Source organism: Mus caroli, unplaced genomic scaffold (genome assembly GCF_978045245.1).
Source record: "Mus caroli unplaced genomic scaffold, Mus_caroli_1 scaffold_12, whole genome shotgun sequence".
Taxonomy (NCBI): Eukaryota; Metazoa; Chordata; class Mammalia; order Rodentia; family Muridae; genus Mus; species Mus caroli.
In genome coordinates this window covers 622,119-641,297 of record NW_028227267.1, presented here as the reverse complement: position 1 = coordinate 641,297, position 19,179 = coordinate 622,119, and the positions used below count along the sequence as shown (strand labels likewise).

The 19,179-nt window shown below is 41.4% G+C and overlaps 1 protein-coding gene across 10 annotated transcripts in view; it reads right to left on the bottom strand.

Moving 5' to 3' along the window:
* Positions 1–333: 333 nt before the first annotated feature.
* Positions 334–19,179, bottom strand: part of Ube2e2 (ubiquitin conjugating enzyme E2 E2) — a 317,715-nt gene continuing 298,869 nt past the window's right edge. For all 10 annotated transcript variants that reach the window (XR_015044595.1, XM_029468987.2, XM_029468986.2 and 7 more), the window contains 2 exons: positions 13,377–13,524; positions 334–1,160 (listed from right to left, as the gene is read on the bottom strand). Coding sequence is in view for 9 of the 10 variants with exons in the window: in XM_029468987.2 (XP_029324847.1) it covers positions 1,063–1,160; positions 13,377–13,524 (246 nt within the window). In the remaining variant the exon portion in view is untranslated. The remainder of the gene's footprint in view (positions 1,161–13,376; positions 13,525–19,179) is intronic.

Here is a 19,179-nt window from a genome sequence, read left to right as displayed (position 1 = left end):
AGAACAATGAATGTGAAAGTTCCTGGGCATAGCCATCAGCTTAGACGGCATGTTCACAAGCAGGCTGTGATTATAGCCATATTGTCATTATTAGATAAAGATGGTTCTAACAGAAAGAATGGAGGGCCAATGTGTAAAATGACCATGAAATCAGCAGGCAGCTGGAGACACCCGTGTGCTACAAAGAGCCTTTCCCATGTGCTAATAAGCAGCTCCACTACAAAGAGCCTTAATGATCTGAGGTAAAGAGCACACAGAAAACTAATGAACTGGGAAGAGGCCAGCCTCAGTGCATGTGGGTCCGAGTAGGTCACTAGGACACAAAGCAAAGGCTGGTACAGAAGGGCATTGATCCGCCACAGTGATTTATTGAGGCATTAATAATACAAGTATACATCAACTGATCCACAGTCAAAAGTGGCAGGTCCCTAAGAAATTTACAAGCACTTAAGTAAATCAAAATACATATTATTTTGTTCAATCTGACAGTCTTCTGTGTGGGGGACAGAAGGCTTGTGACAGGGTCTCAGTAATGCACAGTGATTCTGATTGGATCTTTTGTACAAAACCTTGTTCCCAGTAGCATGCACCCACCAATAGACTTCAGTACAAAAAATTAACTCTAAGCACTACATTTAAGTATAAACGAGATATACTCCTGAATGTTTGTTTTCCCCGAAGAGCACATAAAAGAAAAAAAAAGATAAAACAAACAACAACAACAAAAACCCAAACCACACAGTAACACAAAGCTCTGTATGAAAGGTCTTACTAGTATAGCTCCAACATGGTTTGTACTTAAAACAGAAGCTCCCATCCACACGGCAGTGGGGGAATCCCAAATCTTTCAAGTTAACAGAAACTGAAAATGGAATAAAAGGAAAATGAGGGACAGAGAGAAGGGGAGGAGGTGGCGGTAGGAAGGAGGAGGGACAGATGACATACCGTCCCAAAACAGTTTAAAATGTAATAACAACAGGCGACAGAACGGAGGTCTGGAGGAGCAGTGGGCACTGATGCACTTGGTGAATGGGCTTGCACACAGCTGGCACACGCAGGCCCCTAGGTGGCGTACCGCTTGGTCCACTGTCTGGCCATCCGGTCGTGCTCCGCTCTGTTGGTCATGTACTGTGTGGCAATACTGCCCACCAGAGGGTCGGCTGTAAAAGAAGAGAGCCAGGAATCAGTACACACCAGCACGTCTGTCCAGGTCAACACCAGGGAGGAGAGCCTGAATACTGGCCCAAGTTTACGGTCCATAGTTGCGTGAACACCCACACTGTAGCTTGTACCTACTTCCTGACACCTGTCCTCACCACATACTTCTCAGGTTGTTCCCCTGGTCTTATTGCCCAAGAAAGCATAGGTGGGCTGCAGGAGGGGTGCCCTGATGCATGTGGGGTTCTCACCATAGCAGTGGCTCTCAAACACTGGAAGGATGGCCACAGCTAAGAGGGACATGGAAGTAAGCAGCAGCTGTTCTTCCCTCTGACAAAACAGGAAGGAGAATGCTTCCTTCTTCCTTCAATCCAAGTTCACACAGCTCTGCATTAGAGAAATACTGGTAACTGCTTAACAACCCCCCTGCAGATCTCCCAGGGGCTGGCAGGAGGAAGCAGCAGGGGAAAGGGAGTCAAGGGCACAGGTGAAGCAAGGGGCCCAGGGAGGCCTGCAACCAGCCTGCTGCCCTTGGCCACAGGGTGTGTGTGTGTGTGTGTGTGTGTGTGTGTGTGTGTGTGTGTGTTTGGTGGAGAGGGGGCACCTCAGTGTTTATTGGGAAAAAAATGTGAAAGCAATTTCCCAGCATCAGCAGCTTTCCCGAGAGACTGTCATTCATGCAGTTTACTCTGGTTCTCTCATTTCATTCTTCCCCTTGAAGTTTATTTCCTCTATATTTGGTGTTGAAAATGTGGGTTTATCAGAGCAGTCACCTGAAAAGAGATTAACAGGAAAATGGCAGCAAGAGCTGATGCTGAATATAAACCAGTAGAGTGTGGAGGACACCTGTGGTCAGCACTGTCTGTGACTTAGCAAGGCAGATGCCACAGGAATATCAGGTTTCCCCTACCAGCTAAGCTCAAAAGTTAAGACCTAGCCTGAGTTATCTTGCTATAATTACCACAAGGAAGAGGCCAGTTCAACATTCACTTGGATCACAGAAGTCAACAGCCTAAGTAAGGGCTTGCTCTGTTGTTCTGTGACTCTCCTCACATCCACATCACTGACACTACCTCCTCAACCCCACCCAACTAGGAGCCATGATTCCGAGCAGCAGCAAAACAGACATCACCTGGTGCAGACTGGCCAGGTTACTTCTCAAAATTGTGGTCTTTAAGCTGAAACCAGGCACCAACTGTGGGGGCCAAAGTGCAGCTGGTGCCGTGTTTCTCTGCCTGGGGTTATATGACTTGTTCCAGGATCGGGCAGTTTAGAATGCAAAGCTGAGGGTCCCTCAGAACACATGCTTCATTCTATAGACCTTCTGTTAGTGACACACTTAGTCTGTCCCACAAATGCTGAGTGACTTACAGACAGTTGTCAGTCACTATCCTGGAGGAGCAGACAGTGTTCTTAACAGCTGAGCCATCTCATCCGTCCCAAAAAAGTAGCTCTTGATGTTAAAAAGTTTGAAGAGTGAAAGGATTCAGGATAATGGAGTCAAAGAGTACAGTGCCAAGATGGTCAGCAAGGAGCCAGACCTTGACTTTCCTGGTTGTTAGCTGTGACCCACTGTAATATTCTCACAGGCCTCAGTAGTTCAAGGAGCTACAAACATCAGAGCTGAAATGAGCATTCAAATTAATGCATCCCACTCTATTTCTGGAGCAATCTTCGTTGGGACAGTGGTTTGTGTATGGGGAGCCCAGCGCAGATGCACCTTCTGCATTTCTCTGTAGTGGACACATTTCTCAGATGCAAGCACAGGCCATGTTCATTACCTTTAATAACCATGGCACTCATCCCCACCACAGGCATTTGTTTTTCCATTCTCCATTGATCATATTTGATTTGGACTGTTTGCCACAAGAACTAACACTACACACCAGGCAGGGTGGCACATATCTGTGATCCCAGGACACAGGTGGGTGAGGCAGGACACACATGAATTCAAGGCCACCCTGGGCTACACCAAAACACTGTCTCAAAAAACTAAACTCTGAACTGAATTAAACACAAACAAATACACAAGAGCTGCTATTCCAGACATGAGGATCTCTGTTGGGAAGATATATCTAAGACATGCTGCAGGACCAGAGTGTGTACATTTTAAGCTTTGGCAAGTGTTGTCTAAACATTTAACAATAAAAGAAAGAAAATATACTCTTTCTGGACACTCATCAATTATTACTGATTAAAATTTCCCCCATCTTAACAGAAAAAAGTATCTGTCTTTGTGTTTATCCTGATACTAAGATCTAACACTTCTTGCATACAATTTGCATTTCATCTTCTGTAAGCTGTATCTTCTCTCCATTTTCAAGGGCTCACATTGATAGTAAAAAAGGACCAAAGTTCAGTGTTGGTCTTAGCCAGTATCTGCTTCGGCACTTGAAAGATTTGAGCCAAACGTCTCCTTCAGTTTTGACTTTCCCAGCTGGAGTACCATGGTTGCACCAGACATATCTTTTTTTTTTTTTTTTTTTTTTTCTAGACAGGGTTTCTCTGTATTGCCCTGGCTGTACTGGAACTCACTCTGTAGACTGTAGACCAGGCTGGCCTCAAACTCAGAAATCCGCCTGCCTCTGCCTCCCAAGTGCTGGGATTAAAGGCGTGCGCCACCATGCCCAGCTGCACTAGTCATATCTAACAAACACACACACACACACACACACACACACACACACACACACACACACACCTTTAAGTGTGGCAAGTGTCCTAAGTGGAATGTGGGACAAACTCAAATCCCCAGAAACAAAGGGCAACTTTTATGTGACTAGTGTACAATCTACTTCAGTTTATTCACAGTTGCCATGTGTGGAAACTGGTACCAAAACTAACAGAGCAGTACGCAGTGGACAGCTGCTCCTCCACGAGCACACAGGCCTTCTATAAGCATTCTGCTTTTACAAGTATGGCACGTACTCTGCGCTTTCTCGCCTTTTGGGTAACAGGGCACATGCCAAGTCATTTATTAATTTTTAAATACTTAAGTAGGCTTCCTTTGCATGCATGCATGTGTGTGTGTGTGATCCTTAGATGTCATAGTTGTTTCTGAGACAAGGTTGACCTGGATCTTGCTGGCTGGCTCTTTCTCAGGGCAGGGAATTACAAGTGTATGCCACCATTCCTGGTTTCTAAATGTGAGTTCTAGGGATCAAATTGAGCCTTTGTGCTTATAAGGCAAGCACTTTAGCAACAGCTATCTCCCCAGCCCCTTAGTCTGAGTTTTTGATTTTACCAAACACTCAAATACTCACCTCTTCATCCATTCCATCTCTTGTGTTGGTTTGTTGTTTGTTTTGTCTTGTTCTTTTTCTTTTTTTCCAGGGCATGGTCTTACTATGTAGCTCCAGCTTCCTGGAACTCACTATGTAGACGGAGCTGGCATATGTGCACCTCCATTTTTGGGTTTTAGTTAATTCCAGATGTAGTCAAGTTGACAACCAAGACAGTCATCATATGACTCCTCAAGAGCAACATCTTGCTTGTACTTCTCTGGTCACTGGAGACCCTGAGTGGCCACATAGTCACAGCCTCCAAATGCTATTACTAACCTAGACTCCTAAAGCCTGGCCTATGTTTCTTCCAATGGAAACTGTTTCTTTTCATTGAGAGTAAAAGCAGGAAATGGTGTTTTGAGAGAACCCTACTGAGGTCATGTGATATGGAACTAAGGTGCAATATCAGACTTCATTGTGTCCATACTCTAAACAAGCTCTCAGGGGGTGAGGGGACAGCATGGGGCTGGCAATGGTATCAACTGCTTAACCCACACAATGTCCATGACCTCTGCAACTGTTTAAAAGCCATCCAGCTGGACAGCATAGATGAAGGAAACACTGCAGCCATTTCTGACTTGTTTCTGTTCTATCTTGTAGCTGGTGCATACAAAGGTATGTATGAATGATGTACAAAAGAAACAGTAAACATTTAAACATAATTCAAAACCTAGAGAAGAACTCAAACTGTCTACCAGGAAGACACAAAAGAGACAAGATGACTGTATTTTCCCAGATGCCTGGTGGATGCTAACATAGGCCTTCCTCTTGTTGTCACCTCCGGAATTGGGTCCCTAACGCCACATCTCAACTTCATTCAGTAAAGCTATGGTTCATTACTTCTAAAATGTGTTACTAACTCCATTTTTGGAGACAAGGACTCCCTATGTAGCTCAGTCAGTCTGGAACTCAGCTATCCTAACTCCCTTGGCTTCCTGAGTGCTGGAGTCACAGGCTGAAAGTGCTACTTTATTTTCTGGTTCTGTATAAACTTACAGTACAAGAAAGTAGAAAGACACACTGCTAACTGTTCATGATGAAAGATACCCTAAATTCAGGAATAAGCCAGGAATGACTGCTATGTATTGGAGAAGACAGTGAACGGGACATCTAGAAATACATGTAAGGTGCAGCTGCTCAACACAGCTTGACCGGGGCCAGTAGAGTTGAGAGTAATGTCCGCTCACTTCCACAACAGCCAGCATGTGCTTGGCTGAATTTGGGTCAACATGAGTTGACAAGCCAATATATTCCTTAAGCCTTCATGTTTTGTGATAAGAACATTAATACTTACATATGAATGAAAACTAAGAGTGTTTCTGCAAAGCTTGCATTTCTAACCAACTGAAATTCAATGCTAGGATTTCTATTTGTTTTCTTTTGGCTCTAAATTCTGTTTCCTGCTTTTTAAATCACTGGTCATATTTGACTGAACACTAAGCAAGGAGACTTTTATTTTTCTCAAAACTTATTATTTACCTCTGTGTGTATATGCACAAGTGAGCAAGCATATGCCACAGCACACATGTGGGGTCAGAGCGTGTGCAGGTTACATCTCCTTCCACCATATGGGTCCTGGAGACTGAGCTCAGGAAGTGGCTTCACTAAACTTACTTTATGATGCTGTGTGCCTCATGGTATTTGAGCAAGTCCTGTTTAGCCACCATTTGACCCTCCACAGCTACTTTGAGATGGTTGTAGGTTGGATCTATGATGCACAGCTAATTTTGTGTGCTGTTGGGACAGGAAGTGTCTGAGGGCTCCATGGAGACTTAACCAAAGTCTAGAAGGGACAGAACTTGGGAGGGACCTGTATGTCAGCCCCCTTACTGGAACTCTGTGTCATTCCTGAGATCTTGGTTTTTCCAGGCATCTATGTCCTTATATCAGAAGAGATCACTGAGTTCTCTCCAGTTTTCTCTGCCCAACTATAGCTTGGCTAGCACCTTAAGCATGAAGTCAGAGCATGTGCTGAGTTGCTTGCTTTCCAGCATCTCATATTCTAGCTGCTTAAAGCAGGTATGGGAACTAGATTCCTATTACTTGTATGTATCCACATAGACAATTTAAAAACAACAAGCAATCTGGATATTAAAGTGTCCAGTTTAGTTAACTTCATTTACTTAAACCTCCTTGTAAATAACTATTTTTACTCCTGTTTTGAATCTAGTCACTGATTTGTTATCTAATATAATACAGATTTCTCTTCTCTTCTCTTCTCTTCTCTTCTCTTCTCTTCTCTTCTCTTCTCCTCTCTCTCTCCTCTCTCTCTCTCTCTCTCTCTCTCTCTCTCTCTCTCTCTCTCTCTCTCTCTCTCTCTTTCTCTCTGCTGTGGTAGAGTTAGGGAGGGGTTAATAGGGTTTGAATCCAGGGTCTTGTTCTTGCTAGGCAAGCATTCCACTAGAACTATATCCCTGGCTATTTAGTCTGGCATATTTTGTCTTTTAGACTTGTGACAAATATTCTCTATAAGATAGCAACAACAATACAGTGGGTGGTGTACAGGGTCAAAGTGGAAAGGCTTGTGTTTGAAATAAGGTTCTTTTGAATGCTCTATACAGTCAGAGGGCACTGCATGACGGGATGGCTTGCTTATTGTGGGTGTTGGAAATAGAAAAGCAGATTTTAATTAATTTTCAGTTGATAGGATTATCTTGAATATTTAAATGACCCAGAATAGAAGCTTATAAGTCAAAAGCAAAATGTAATAATCAAATTTGACTTATAATGTTTTTCTGCTCATTTTCCTTATAGATAATAAAATCCAACACACATGAGAACTGCAGACTTATAAATCTTGAAGGCATTACAAAGACAACAAAATTGCTGTTTTAAGCATTTCAAAGACCTGGTCATCTAATCTTCTGAAGCTAGGATGGGCTTTCTATTTTATGCACTGATACTCTCTTGAGCTTTCAAAGTGTTTACAAGGGTCTACATACACCATGTGTTTTTACCCAGTGACCCTGGAGGGGTCAGGAGTATAGGCTTCAACTCATAAATGAGCCTATCTATCTATCTATCTATCTATCTATCTATCTATCTATCTAAAGTCAGCAGCTTGTTAGTGTGAGTCAGGTCAGGACTCTGATATTCCCGACAACTTCCAAGTGTAAGCTGGCTTCCCTCACTTCATTCCTTTTAACATGGTGTCTTAGTCAGGGTTTCTATTCCTGCACAAACATCATGACCAAGAAGCAGGTTGGGGAGGAAAGGGTTTATTCGGCTTACACTTCCATACTGCTGTTCATCACCAAAGGAAGTCAGGACTGGAACTCAAGCAGGGCAGGAAGCAGGAGCTGATGCAGATGCCATGGAGGGATGTTCTTTACTGGCTTGCTTCCCCTGGCTTGCTCAGCTTACTTTCTTATAGAATCCAAGACTACCAGCCCAGGGATGGCACCACCCACAAGGGGCCTCCCCACTTGATCACTAATTGAGAAAATGTCTTACAGCTGGATCTCATGGAGGCATTTCCCCAACTGAAGCTCCTTTCTCTGTGATAACTCCAGCCTGTGTCAAGTTGTCGCACAAAACCAGCCAGTACACACGGTAAGGTTTAACCTTTCGTTGGGCTCATCTATGTGACATCGTGTGATATGAGGGGAATTACAAGGTTCTCAGAAAAGACACATACCAGAGGCAAGTCAAGATGAGCTTCAGAGAAGTCAGGCAGGAGTGCAGATAATACCAGGGCAACAGCTTGAAGCCAGAATATCAGAACACTGCCTATCAGTTCCTGCTATCTCAGAGCTCCACAGAGATGATGGTGTCAGGTGCACAGCACTGCTGACATGTCTGCAGAGTAGGGAGTTCCATGTTTATACTCCCTAACTAGGTGAGAAAGAGACGTGGCATGATGGAAGTATGCTGTCTCAGACAGTGAAGATCTCCAGTATCTCCATAGTTTCAGATTGAGGACACAGAAGAATGGAGCATCCAGCCTGGTACAGGACAAGGAAAGCCTGACAGAGGGAGTAGGTAGGTGGTGAATAGGAACTATGTACACGCTACACAAGTATGCAGAGCCAAGGGAAGCCTGTGGTTTTATATAACAAATAACTAAAACATAGTGCTAACAGACTGCAAAGAGAAGTGTAGTCAGGCTATTTCCCTGTTATTTTACTTTTATATGCTTTTAAAATTTATAAAAATGAAAAGGGAAATAAGTATGAGCTACATTGGATAGTTTTTCTTTGGTGTGAAGTATATTTTAAAATGAAATGTTTTGCTATTTTATCTAGTAAAGTTACTATTTATTTTTTTAAATCACTCATTTAAAGCCATAAAACATGTAGAAGTAATTCCTGCTACATCACAGTTACTTATAAAAACAAGTCATTCAGATGTAGATGATGTTTGAAAAAATAATAGGGTGTGATTATCTAATGCACACCTCTGTGTGGAGAATGTGCTCATTATAAGTCATGGCCCTGTCATCCAAGCCCAAAGACATAACTTCCTACTAGGTATTATCCAACGTGTAGCTGTCACATAGTTCACTGTCTGTTAAGACCAAGTTCTCACATAAAGGAGGTTTATTGCCCCATAGGGACAGAGGGCAGGGAATATGAGACAAAGACAGGAGATAGAGGATGAGAGAGAAGGGGAAGGGAACAAGGGGGAAGGGGACAGAGGTATTTGTCCCGAGTAGGTCAAAGGATTGCCTCTCTACAGAAAGGAGAGTATTGCTTTGGTGCTGATGCTCAGTCCATGTCTGTACCTGCTATGCACTGGCTCCATCAGTCCAAAAATACCTCAGCCGTGCACTCCAGAGCACTTCCAGAAGCTTTATCCAGGGCACATGGCAAACCTAGTCTGTGTATGGCACCTAAAACCTTTCTGCTTATGTGGCTCCAGAGCCTGCTCCATAACTAGAACTGGACATATGATGATAAGTTTAATGGGGACAAAACTACAGCCCATATAACCTGACAGCTATATCACTCCTGAGAGAAGATGCCATTGAGTCTAAACCATGGCCATAGGGCCAAATGCAGCCAAGAGTGGCCATGTGCACTGCCCAGAATAAAGTCCTAAACTTACTCCAAACACAGGGTATTAAAAATGATTTATTGTAATTACTTTATTTGTCTGTATGTGTGTATGAGAGAGTAGAGAGGGAGAGAGAATGTATACATGTATGTGCAGGTGCTCTCAGAGGCCATCAGATCTCCTTAAGCTGGGTTTGTAGGTGGTTGTGAGCCACCTAATCAGGATGCTGGGAATTGAACTTGGGTCCTCTAAATAAGCAGCAGGCATTACTAAGGGCAGAGCCATTTCCCCAACCCAAGAGACTGTATGTGTGTTTGCATGTTTGTGAGACTTAAAACACACAAAGTATGGCTCTCAAAGCCTGAACCTTGAAGATGACAGGTGTTGTTGTAAATGTCAAAAGGTAGGACTCTCCCAGCTGTAAATAAAGCCAAAGGTCAGGAAGGTTATGGCATGGGTTTTTGAGTCCATAAGCTGAACATTTAATCTGAGTGTATACAGTTTACTTGCTGTGCAACAGTCAAATGACTTATAATGAAACACATTTGCTCAGAGAAACAATGACAGGAGAAGCAAAAGCTACTTAAAAAGCCTGGACCAAGCTACAGGAAAGGAGGAATTCTATTACATAGATTCTATGTACACCAAAGGATGGTTATATAGGACTGTGAAAGGTTCAAAACAGGGCCATGCTATCTGATGGTCAGAGTAAAACAAAGCACACAATAAGGAAAAAAAATTAGCATGCTAAGTTAGATATATTAGCTAAGAAAAATAGTGTTAGCTCAGATATATTAATTACGAAAAACAGACCTTTGACTTAAAATACATAATTCTTTACTTAAAAAAAGAAATTTCCTTTAATCCTAGCATGGAAAGAATTAACAACTCAAGGTCTTAAATCAGCACCATCTTTAATTGCCTTCATTTAAAGAGTAACAAAAAACACATCCATTAAAATCCAACGCAAATGTTCTTGACTCAGACATTCTCAAGGCAGGGAGGTTTGAGTGAGCTGCCCCATGAGCAGCTCTGAGGAGACAGAGCAGAGTGAGCAAAAGGTCTTTGTTTATACTGAGAATTTGTGTCTCTTTTCCAATTTCTTCCTTCCTTTTTATTTTTTCTCCTACACAGGCTCATTATGTAGCTTAGGCTAGCTGCAAACTAACAATCTTCCTGCCTCAGCCCCTAAGTTCAGGGACTGTAGGCAAGTCCCACTGAACATTCTCTCACAGTTTGTGTTTTCTGGGTGTTCCACTAACAATGGCCAGATGCACAACTCTGATATTTTTGCCCAATTCCTTAGTGAATTCAGACACAAAGGTGTAGATAATTTGGAGGAAGCAAACATCTAAGACACTGGTTATAGCAGAGAAGAATTCAGTTTGGGTGAGTATAAGTCAGCACTTGGTGGTCTAGGCCACCCAACACTGACATCAAGTCATTGTTGGCAGCGCGTTGGCTCCATTCTTAGCACTAAAATAAAACAAACAGAATAAAATAATAAAAGAAACTAAGAACACATAAATGGTTGTTTCTAGGAGGAAAAACTGCGATAGCAGAGTGTCTGGTAAAAGGCAGGCAGAGGAATCTTAATACTAAGTTCAGATGTAAAAGCTTCTTAATGCAAGCAACTTCCAAACTGACAAACTTAGAAAGAATTGCTACAGGAAGAACAATGGAATTCATGTAGCAACAGCTAATTTCTGTCTGGATTTTCATTGAGAGGGGCCAGGAAAATATGCAGAGGAAACAGCCAAGCACAAGGTCAAAGCCAGAGTAATTAGCTGAGGCCTGTCTATACGCATGAGACCACAGTGTAAGTCACTGACTGCAGAAGCCAGCTGAACTTGAGTTCCCAAAGCAACAGATGCAAATGAAATTAAATGCTTCACTTGGGAAAATATTTTAATATTTATTTATTTTTTATTTCTGTGCATGTGTGTCTACTTGCATGTGCACTCCTGAGTCTAGATGGTCATCAGATCCTCTGCAGTTACAGTTGGGTGTAAGCTGCCTGGTGGGTACTGAGAGTGCAATCTGAGTTATCTGCAAGAGCAAGTGTCACCTCTCTAGCCTCTTACAAGTTTTAATAAGAGGACCATCTTAATAAGAAAGCCCAATCAATTGTTGGGACCTAGGTAAAATATTAAGGGCTAGATAGAATGTTAAGGCCTAGGTAGCAGTTACCTGGCTAGCCTGCCATTTATAAGGAAACTTTCTTATATGTTTCTGCTGTTAGAAAGTAAACTTTCTAAGGTCAAGATTGATTACATATTCTGTTATGTTCTGTGTCCTTGGAAATCAATTGCAATAGAAGTCAGAACTGTTTTGTGTAGTTACCCACAATAAGCTTGGACTCAAACCAGCCACCCAATACCTTCCTGTACCTATGTATAAGTTTTTATGGTGTTTGCCCATATAAGCTGCCCTGGGATGGCTTCAACATAAAAGAGACACTTGCACCAATATAAGAAACTATTTGGAATATGACATGCATTTTGAGTAGTGTCAAGTAAAGTTTAAGCTCCCAAGATAGCCCTGGAAACTGACATCCTAACTTGGCAGGAACAGGCATGTACACCAGTAACTGACATCCTAGTTGACAAGTTAAGACACGAATATTAGATAAGTCCTAATCTGGTAGACAAGTTAAAACATGAATATTAAACAAGGCAAGTCCCCTGTTACAGTTGAATACCCCAACCATTGGGAGCAGCCTAAGTGTACAACAAAGACATATTCCTAAGGAAATCTCCTATCCCTAAATCCTGGTTGGTGGAATAACTTGACACAGATGTTTATGGATTTTGAGCTTAAAATCCCTGTAGGATCTTAACTTGGGGTCATGGTCAGTTGCTGAATCTTGACCATGGCCCTGGTCAACCAATCCTGGGTTGTATAAACTATCCTTGTCTGACTGAGATCAGTGGTTTGTGAGGCAATTCCTAGAACCCAATACCAATGAACTAAACTGCAAAAATTCCAACCCCTTTCTCACAGCACTGAGTTACTGAGAGCACGGTCTAGACAGAAGGCAGGTGAGATGAGCTTAGGACACCGATTCTGAAAGCAGGCACTCACAGCTGACTTGGCTAACAGGCCACACACCATCAAAACAGAAGCAAGAACAAAGAATGCCTCCTTGCAACATCATGTGAAAGAAGGCAATGAGTACTGCAGGCATGGGCCTGCAGCAACAGTCAGCTGTCACCTAAGTGGACTTCACTATCTGGTGAACTAAAAATATTTCACAATGGGAGATGGGATTTCATAAATTACTGAAAAAAGCAAGTTCCATGTCCACATGGACAAAAACTACTCTGGGATTTGTGTTTTCCAGAGTCACCCCAAGGATGAAGATTATCCACAGTTGGTTTGTCCTGTAGCTAAAATATAGAGTCATCAAATGCCCACAATCATATGCAGAAGAAGACACAGGGCTAAGAACCTGAGTGCTAAGCACAGCAGTGGTTTATGCTGGCTTTTTGGCAAGCCCTCCTTTCTGATTCAGGGCCATCAGCTTTTGCTAACAGCTTACCAGGATGCTGGCTGCTCCTTCACTGAAAGTCACATCTGTTGTGGTGCCTCCTTGGCTGTCATAAGGTTTTAATAGCCCTCATTTCTCAAATTAACATGTCTACTGGTAGCTAATTAAAGACTAAGGTATTCAATTTGAATTTAATGCATTATAAAAATACATGCTCTCATTTAAAATGATTATTCATTAATTTTTATCACACTATATTTTATGACTTTTTGGTAAATAATAGGTTTAAAAAGATAAAAGAAAAGAACCAATTTAAAATGAATATAGTTACAGAATATGGAAAGTTAAAATCAATAGTAATGAGCAGCAGGGTAAATAGCTAGCAGCAGTAACAGGGTCCAAGGCAGCTGTGCCCTACTCCAAAATGGTACCAGACCCAGGGCACTCACCAGGATTGCAGTCTGTAAGTAGTGAGCAGATGGACAGGAGGACTTTAGAGATGGTCAGGGCCGGACTCCAGTTGTCCTTGAGGATGTCCAAACAGATTACACCCTGGCTGTTGATATTACAGTGATAGATTCTTGTTCGGAAGGTGACCTAGGAGAAAACACAAAGATGCTGTAACACAGAAAAATCAGGACCCAGTGCTTCTGGGGATGGCCCTGGGTATAGCCAAGGAGTTGACCACATGAATGTCTATGAGCAGCAAATGGGCTTTGACTTGTGAAATGTTTTAAAAAAATTGGTGGATTCTAGTTGCTTTACTTTTTACATTTAGAATATCCCAAAGCCAGAAAGCTTGGGAATAATACAAAGATAAATGTTCTCTAGTACCATTTTAAAATATGAATGAAGATATGTAAATATATTACATGCCTTTTTTATAAACTGCATGTTATCACTGTATTTGTTACTGTTTAACTGTATTATCATAATGTACACACCTATTCTTATTGAATTTTATATTTTGAGTGTGCTATTAATGTAGTCTTTGGCCTTTGACAGTAAGATCACTATTCTACTTGTCTTACATATAATTTGGAAAGTTATGACATAAAAACACTTCTAGGGTGGAATGGGACTGAGTGGTTAAGACAAATTGTTCTTTTTTTTCTCATTTTTTCCTCAATTTTTGTTTTATTATTTAAGTGCATTTTATACATCAAACATAATGATATTGAGTATTTTGAGAATCAAATAATACATAAAAAATCGTTCAACTTTTATATTCACATCCTTAGCCTAAAATACCATTAATGAATATTTAATACTATCCATACCTGAGGATCCTATATCTAATGTTGAATACTAAACTGTTTTAAAACATACAAAATATTCTTTGGGAGTTAAGCACAGTAAAAGAGCATAAAATATTAAAAAAATCATTAAGAAATATATTCAAAAGTCCTGACTAGAGAGTATTTAAAATGCATTATATATCTGTGTACATTGTTGAAAATCAGTTTACTTAAAAAACATTATCAGCGTTTCTAGAAGAGAAATTTTTTTACCAGTAAGTATACTTTAAAATTTTAAAAATAGCAAAAACTCTGTCCATACCTGAGGATCCTATATCTAAGTTAAATATTAAGAAAATGCTAATTTCAATCTACAGATTCAATTCAATTCCCATCAAAATTCCAACTCAATTCTTCACAGAGTTAGGAAGGGCAATTTGCAAATTCATCTGGAATAACAAAAAACCTAGGATAGCAAAAAGTCTTCTCAACAATAAAAGAACCTCTGGTGGACTTACGATCCCTGACCTCAAGCTGTACTACAGAGCAATTGTGATAAAAACTGCATGGCATGGTACAGTGACAGACAGGTAGATCAATGGCACAGAAGACCCAGGTTATGGTTGTTTGATCTTTAACAAAGGAGCTAAAACCATCCAGGGTAAAGAAGACAGCACTTTCAACAGATGGTGCTGGCTCAACTGGCGGATATCATGTAGAAGAATGCAAATTGATCCATTTTTATCTCCTTGTACAAAGCTCAAGTCTAAGTGGATCAAGGGACTCCACATAAATCCAGAGACACTGAAACTTATAGAGGAGAAAGTGGAGAAGAGCCTCGAAGATATGGGCACAGGGGAAAGATTCCTGAACAGAACACCAACGGCTTGTGCTGTAAGATCAAGAATTGACAAATGGGACCTCATAAAATTACAAAGCTTCTGTAGGAAAAAAGACACTGTCAATAAGATAAAAAGGCCACCAACAGATTGGGAAAAGATCTTTACCAATCTTAAATCCAATAGGGGGACTAATATCCAATATTTATAAAGAACTCAAGAAGTTGGACTCCATAAAATCAAATAACCCCATTTAAAAATGGGGTACAGATCTAAACAAAGACTTCTCAAATGAGGAATACCAAAATTCCTCAGTTGAGCGGAATTTAGGTGGCTGAGAAGCACCTAAAAAATGTTCAACATCCTTATCATCAGGGAAATGCAAATCAAAACAACCCTGAGATTCCACCTCACACTAGTCAGAATGGTTAAGATGAAAAACTCAGGTGACAGCAGATACTGGCAAGGATGTGGAGAAAGAGGGACACTCCTCCATTGCTGGTGGGATTGTAAGCTGGTACAACCACTCTGGCTGTTCCTCAGAAAATTGAACATAGTTCTATGGGAAGATCCTGCAATACCCCTCATGGGCATATACCCAGAAGATGCTCCAACTTGTAATAAGGACACATGTTCCATTATGTTCATAGCAGCCTTATTTATAACAGCCAGAAGCTGCAAAGAGTTCCTCAACAGAGGAATGGATACAGAAAATGTGGTACATTTACACAATACCCATGGAAGGAGTTACAGAGAGAAAGTTTGGAGCAGAGAATGAAGGAATGACCATCCAGAAACTGCCCCACCTGGGGATTCATCCCATAAACAACCACCAAACCCAGACACTATTGCAGATACCAAGAGCTTGCTGACAGGAGCCTGATATAGCTGTCTCCTGAGAAGCTCTGCCAGTGCCTGACTAAAGAGAAGTGGATGCTCACAGTCATCCATTAGACGGAGCACAGGGTCCCCAATGAAGAAGCTAGTGTAAGTACCCAAGGCGCTGAAGGGGTTTGCAGGCTACTAGGAGGAACAACAATACGAACTAACCAGTACCCCCAGAGTTCCCTGGGACTAAACCACCAATCAAAGAAAACACATGGAGAGACTTACGGCTCTAGCTGTATACGTAGCTGAGGATGGCCTAGTCAGTCATCAATGGGAGGAGAGGCCCTTGGTCCTATGAAGGAATGTTCTATGCCCCAGTATGGGGAAATGCCTGGGCCAGGAAGTGGGAATGGGTGGGTTGGGGAGCAGGGAGAGGGGAAGAGTATAGGAGATTTTCTAAGGGGAAACTAGGAAAGGGGATAACATTTGAAATTTAAGTAAAGAAAATATCTAAAATAAATAAATAATTATAATAATAAAAATGCTAATTTTAAGCACAGTGAGAAAAATTATCAATAATATGTCCATGATGTTTATAGAACATGATTTTAATATTTTCAACTATTAATATTCAACAAGCAGAATAATTGTTTAAAGATATATTTTGTTCTTATGTCTCCCTTTTAATTTCTGATTTTATTAATTTGCATACTGTCTCTGTGCCCTCTGATTACCCTGACAAATGGTTTATCTATCTTGTTGAATTTCTCAAAGAACCAGCTCCTGGTTTGATTGATTCTTTGTTCTTTTTGTTTCTATTAGGTTGATGTCAGCCTTGAGTTTGATTCTTTCCTGCCCTCTACTCCTCTTGGGTGCATTTACTTCTTTTTGTTCTAGAGCTTTCAGGTGTGCTGTCAGGCTGCCAGTGTAAGGTCTCTCCAGTTTCTTTTTGGAGGCACTTAGAGCTATGAGTTCTCCTCTTAGCACTGATTTCATTGTGTCACTTAAGTTTTGGTATGAAGTGTCCTCATTTTCTTTAAATTTTAAAAAGCCTTTAACTTTCTCTCTCTCTCTCTCTCTCTCTCTCTCTCTCTCTCTCTCTCTCTCTCTCTTTCTTTCTTTCTTTTGGTTTTTTCAAGACAGGGTTTCTCTGTATAGCCCTGGCTGTCCTGGAACTCACTCTGTAGACCAGGCTGGCCTCGAACTCAGAAATCCGCCTGCCTCTGCCTCCCACAAGCCGGGATTAAAGGTGTGTGCCACCACTGCCCGGCTCTTTATTTCTTCCTTGACCAAGTTATCATTGAGTAGAGCATTGTTCAGTTTCCATGAGTATTTATGTTTTCTGCTGTTCTTGTTGGAATTTAAGAGCTGACTTAGTCCATGGTGATCTAAGAAGGTACATGGGATTATTTCAATCTTCTTGTATCTGTTGAGGCCTGTTTTGTGACAAATTGCATGGTCAGTTTCAGAGAAGGTACCATGAGGTGCTGAGAATAAATTATGTTCTTTTTCTTTAGGATAAAATGTTCTTTTTTTAAATATTTATTTTTTTATTAGATATTTTCTTTATATACATTTCAAAGGCTATCCTGAAAGTTCCCTATACCCTCCCTCCACCCTGCTCCCCTACCCACCCACTCTTGCTTCTTGGCCCTGGTGTTCCCCTGTACTGGGGCATATAAAGTTTGCAATACCAAGGGGCCTCTCTTCCCAGTGATGGCCGACTCGGCCATCTTCTGCTACATATGCAGCTAGAGATATGAGCTCTGGGGGTACTGGTTAGTCCATATTGTTGTTCCACCTATAGGGTTGCAGACCCTTTCAGCTCCTTGGGTGCTTTCTCTAGCTTCTCCATTGGGGGACCTGTGTTCCATCTTATAGATGACTGTGAGCATCCACTTCTATATTTGCCAGACACTGGCATTGCCTCACACAAGCCAGCTATAACAGGGTCCCTTCAGCAAAAGCTTTCTGGCATATGCAATAGTGTCTGGGTTTAGTGGCTGATTATGGGATGGATCCCCTGGTGGGGTAGTCTCTGGATAGTCCATCCTTTCGTCTTAGCTCCAAACTTTGTCTCTGTAACTCCCTTCATAGGTATTTTGTTCCCTATTCTAAGGAGGAATGAAGTATCCACCCATAGGTCTTCCCTCTTCTTGATTATCTTGTGTTTTGCAAATTGTATCTTGGGTGTTCTATGTTTCTGTGTTAATATCCACTTATCAGTGAGTGCATATCTAATCAATTCTTTTGTGATTGGGTTACCTCACTAAGGATGATATCCTCCAGATACATCCATTTGCCCAAGAATTTCATAAATACATTGTTTTTAATAGCTGAGTAGTACTCCATTGCGTAAATATACCACATTTTCTGTATCCATTCCTCTGTTGAGGGACATCTGGGTTCTTTCCAGCTTCTGGCTATTATAAATAAGGCTGCTATGAATATAGTGGAGCATGCGTTCTTATCAACAGTTGGAACTTCTTCTTGGTATATGCCCAGGAGTGGTATTGCTGGATCTTCTGGTAGCATTATGTCCAATTTTCTGAGGTACCTCCAGACTGATTTCAAGAGTGGTTGTACAAGCTTGCAATCCCACCAGCAATGGAGGAGTGTTCCTCTTTCTCCACATCCTTGCCAGCATCTGCTGTCACCTGAATTTTTGATCTTAGCCATTCTGACTGGTATGAGGTGGAATCTCAGGGTTGTTTTGATTTGCATTGACCTGATGATAAGGATGTTGAACATTTTTTCAGGTGCTTCTCAGCCCTTTGGTATTCCTCAGTCGAGAATTCTTTGTTTAGTTCTAAACCCCATTTTTTAATGGGGTTACTTGAATTTCTGGAGTCCAGGTTATAGTGCTCTTTGTATATATTGGATATTAGTTCGCTATCTGATTTAGGATTGGTAAAGATCCTTTCCCAGTCTGCTGGTGTCCTTTTTGTCTTATTGACAGTGTTTTTTGCCTTACAGAAGCTTTGTAATTTTATGAGGTCCCATTTGTCAATTCTTGATTTTACAGCACAAGCCGTTGGTGTTCTGTTCAGGAATCTTTCCCCTGTGCCCATATCTTCGAGGCTCTTCTCCACTTTCTCCTCTATAAGTTTCAGTGTCTCTGGATTTATGTGGAGTCCCTTGATCCACTTAGACTTGAGCTTTGTCCAAGGAGATAATGGATCAATTTGCATTCTTCTACATGATAACAGACAGTTTTCCCAGCACCATTTGTTGAAAAAGCTGTCTTTTTTTCACTGGATGGTTTTACCTCCCCTGTCAAAGATCAAGTGACCAAAGCTGTGAGGATTCATTTCTGGGTCTTCAATTTTATTCCATTGATCTACCTG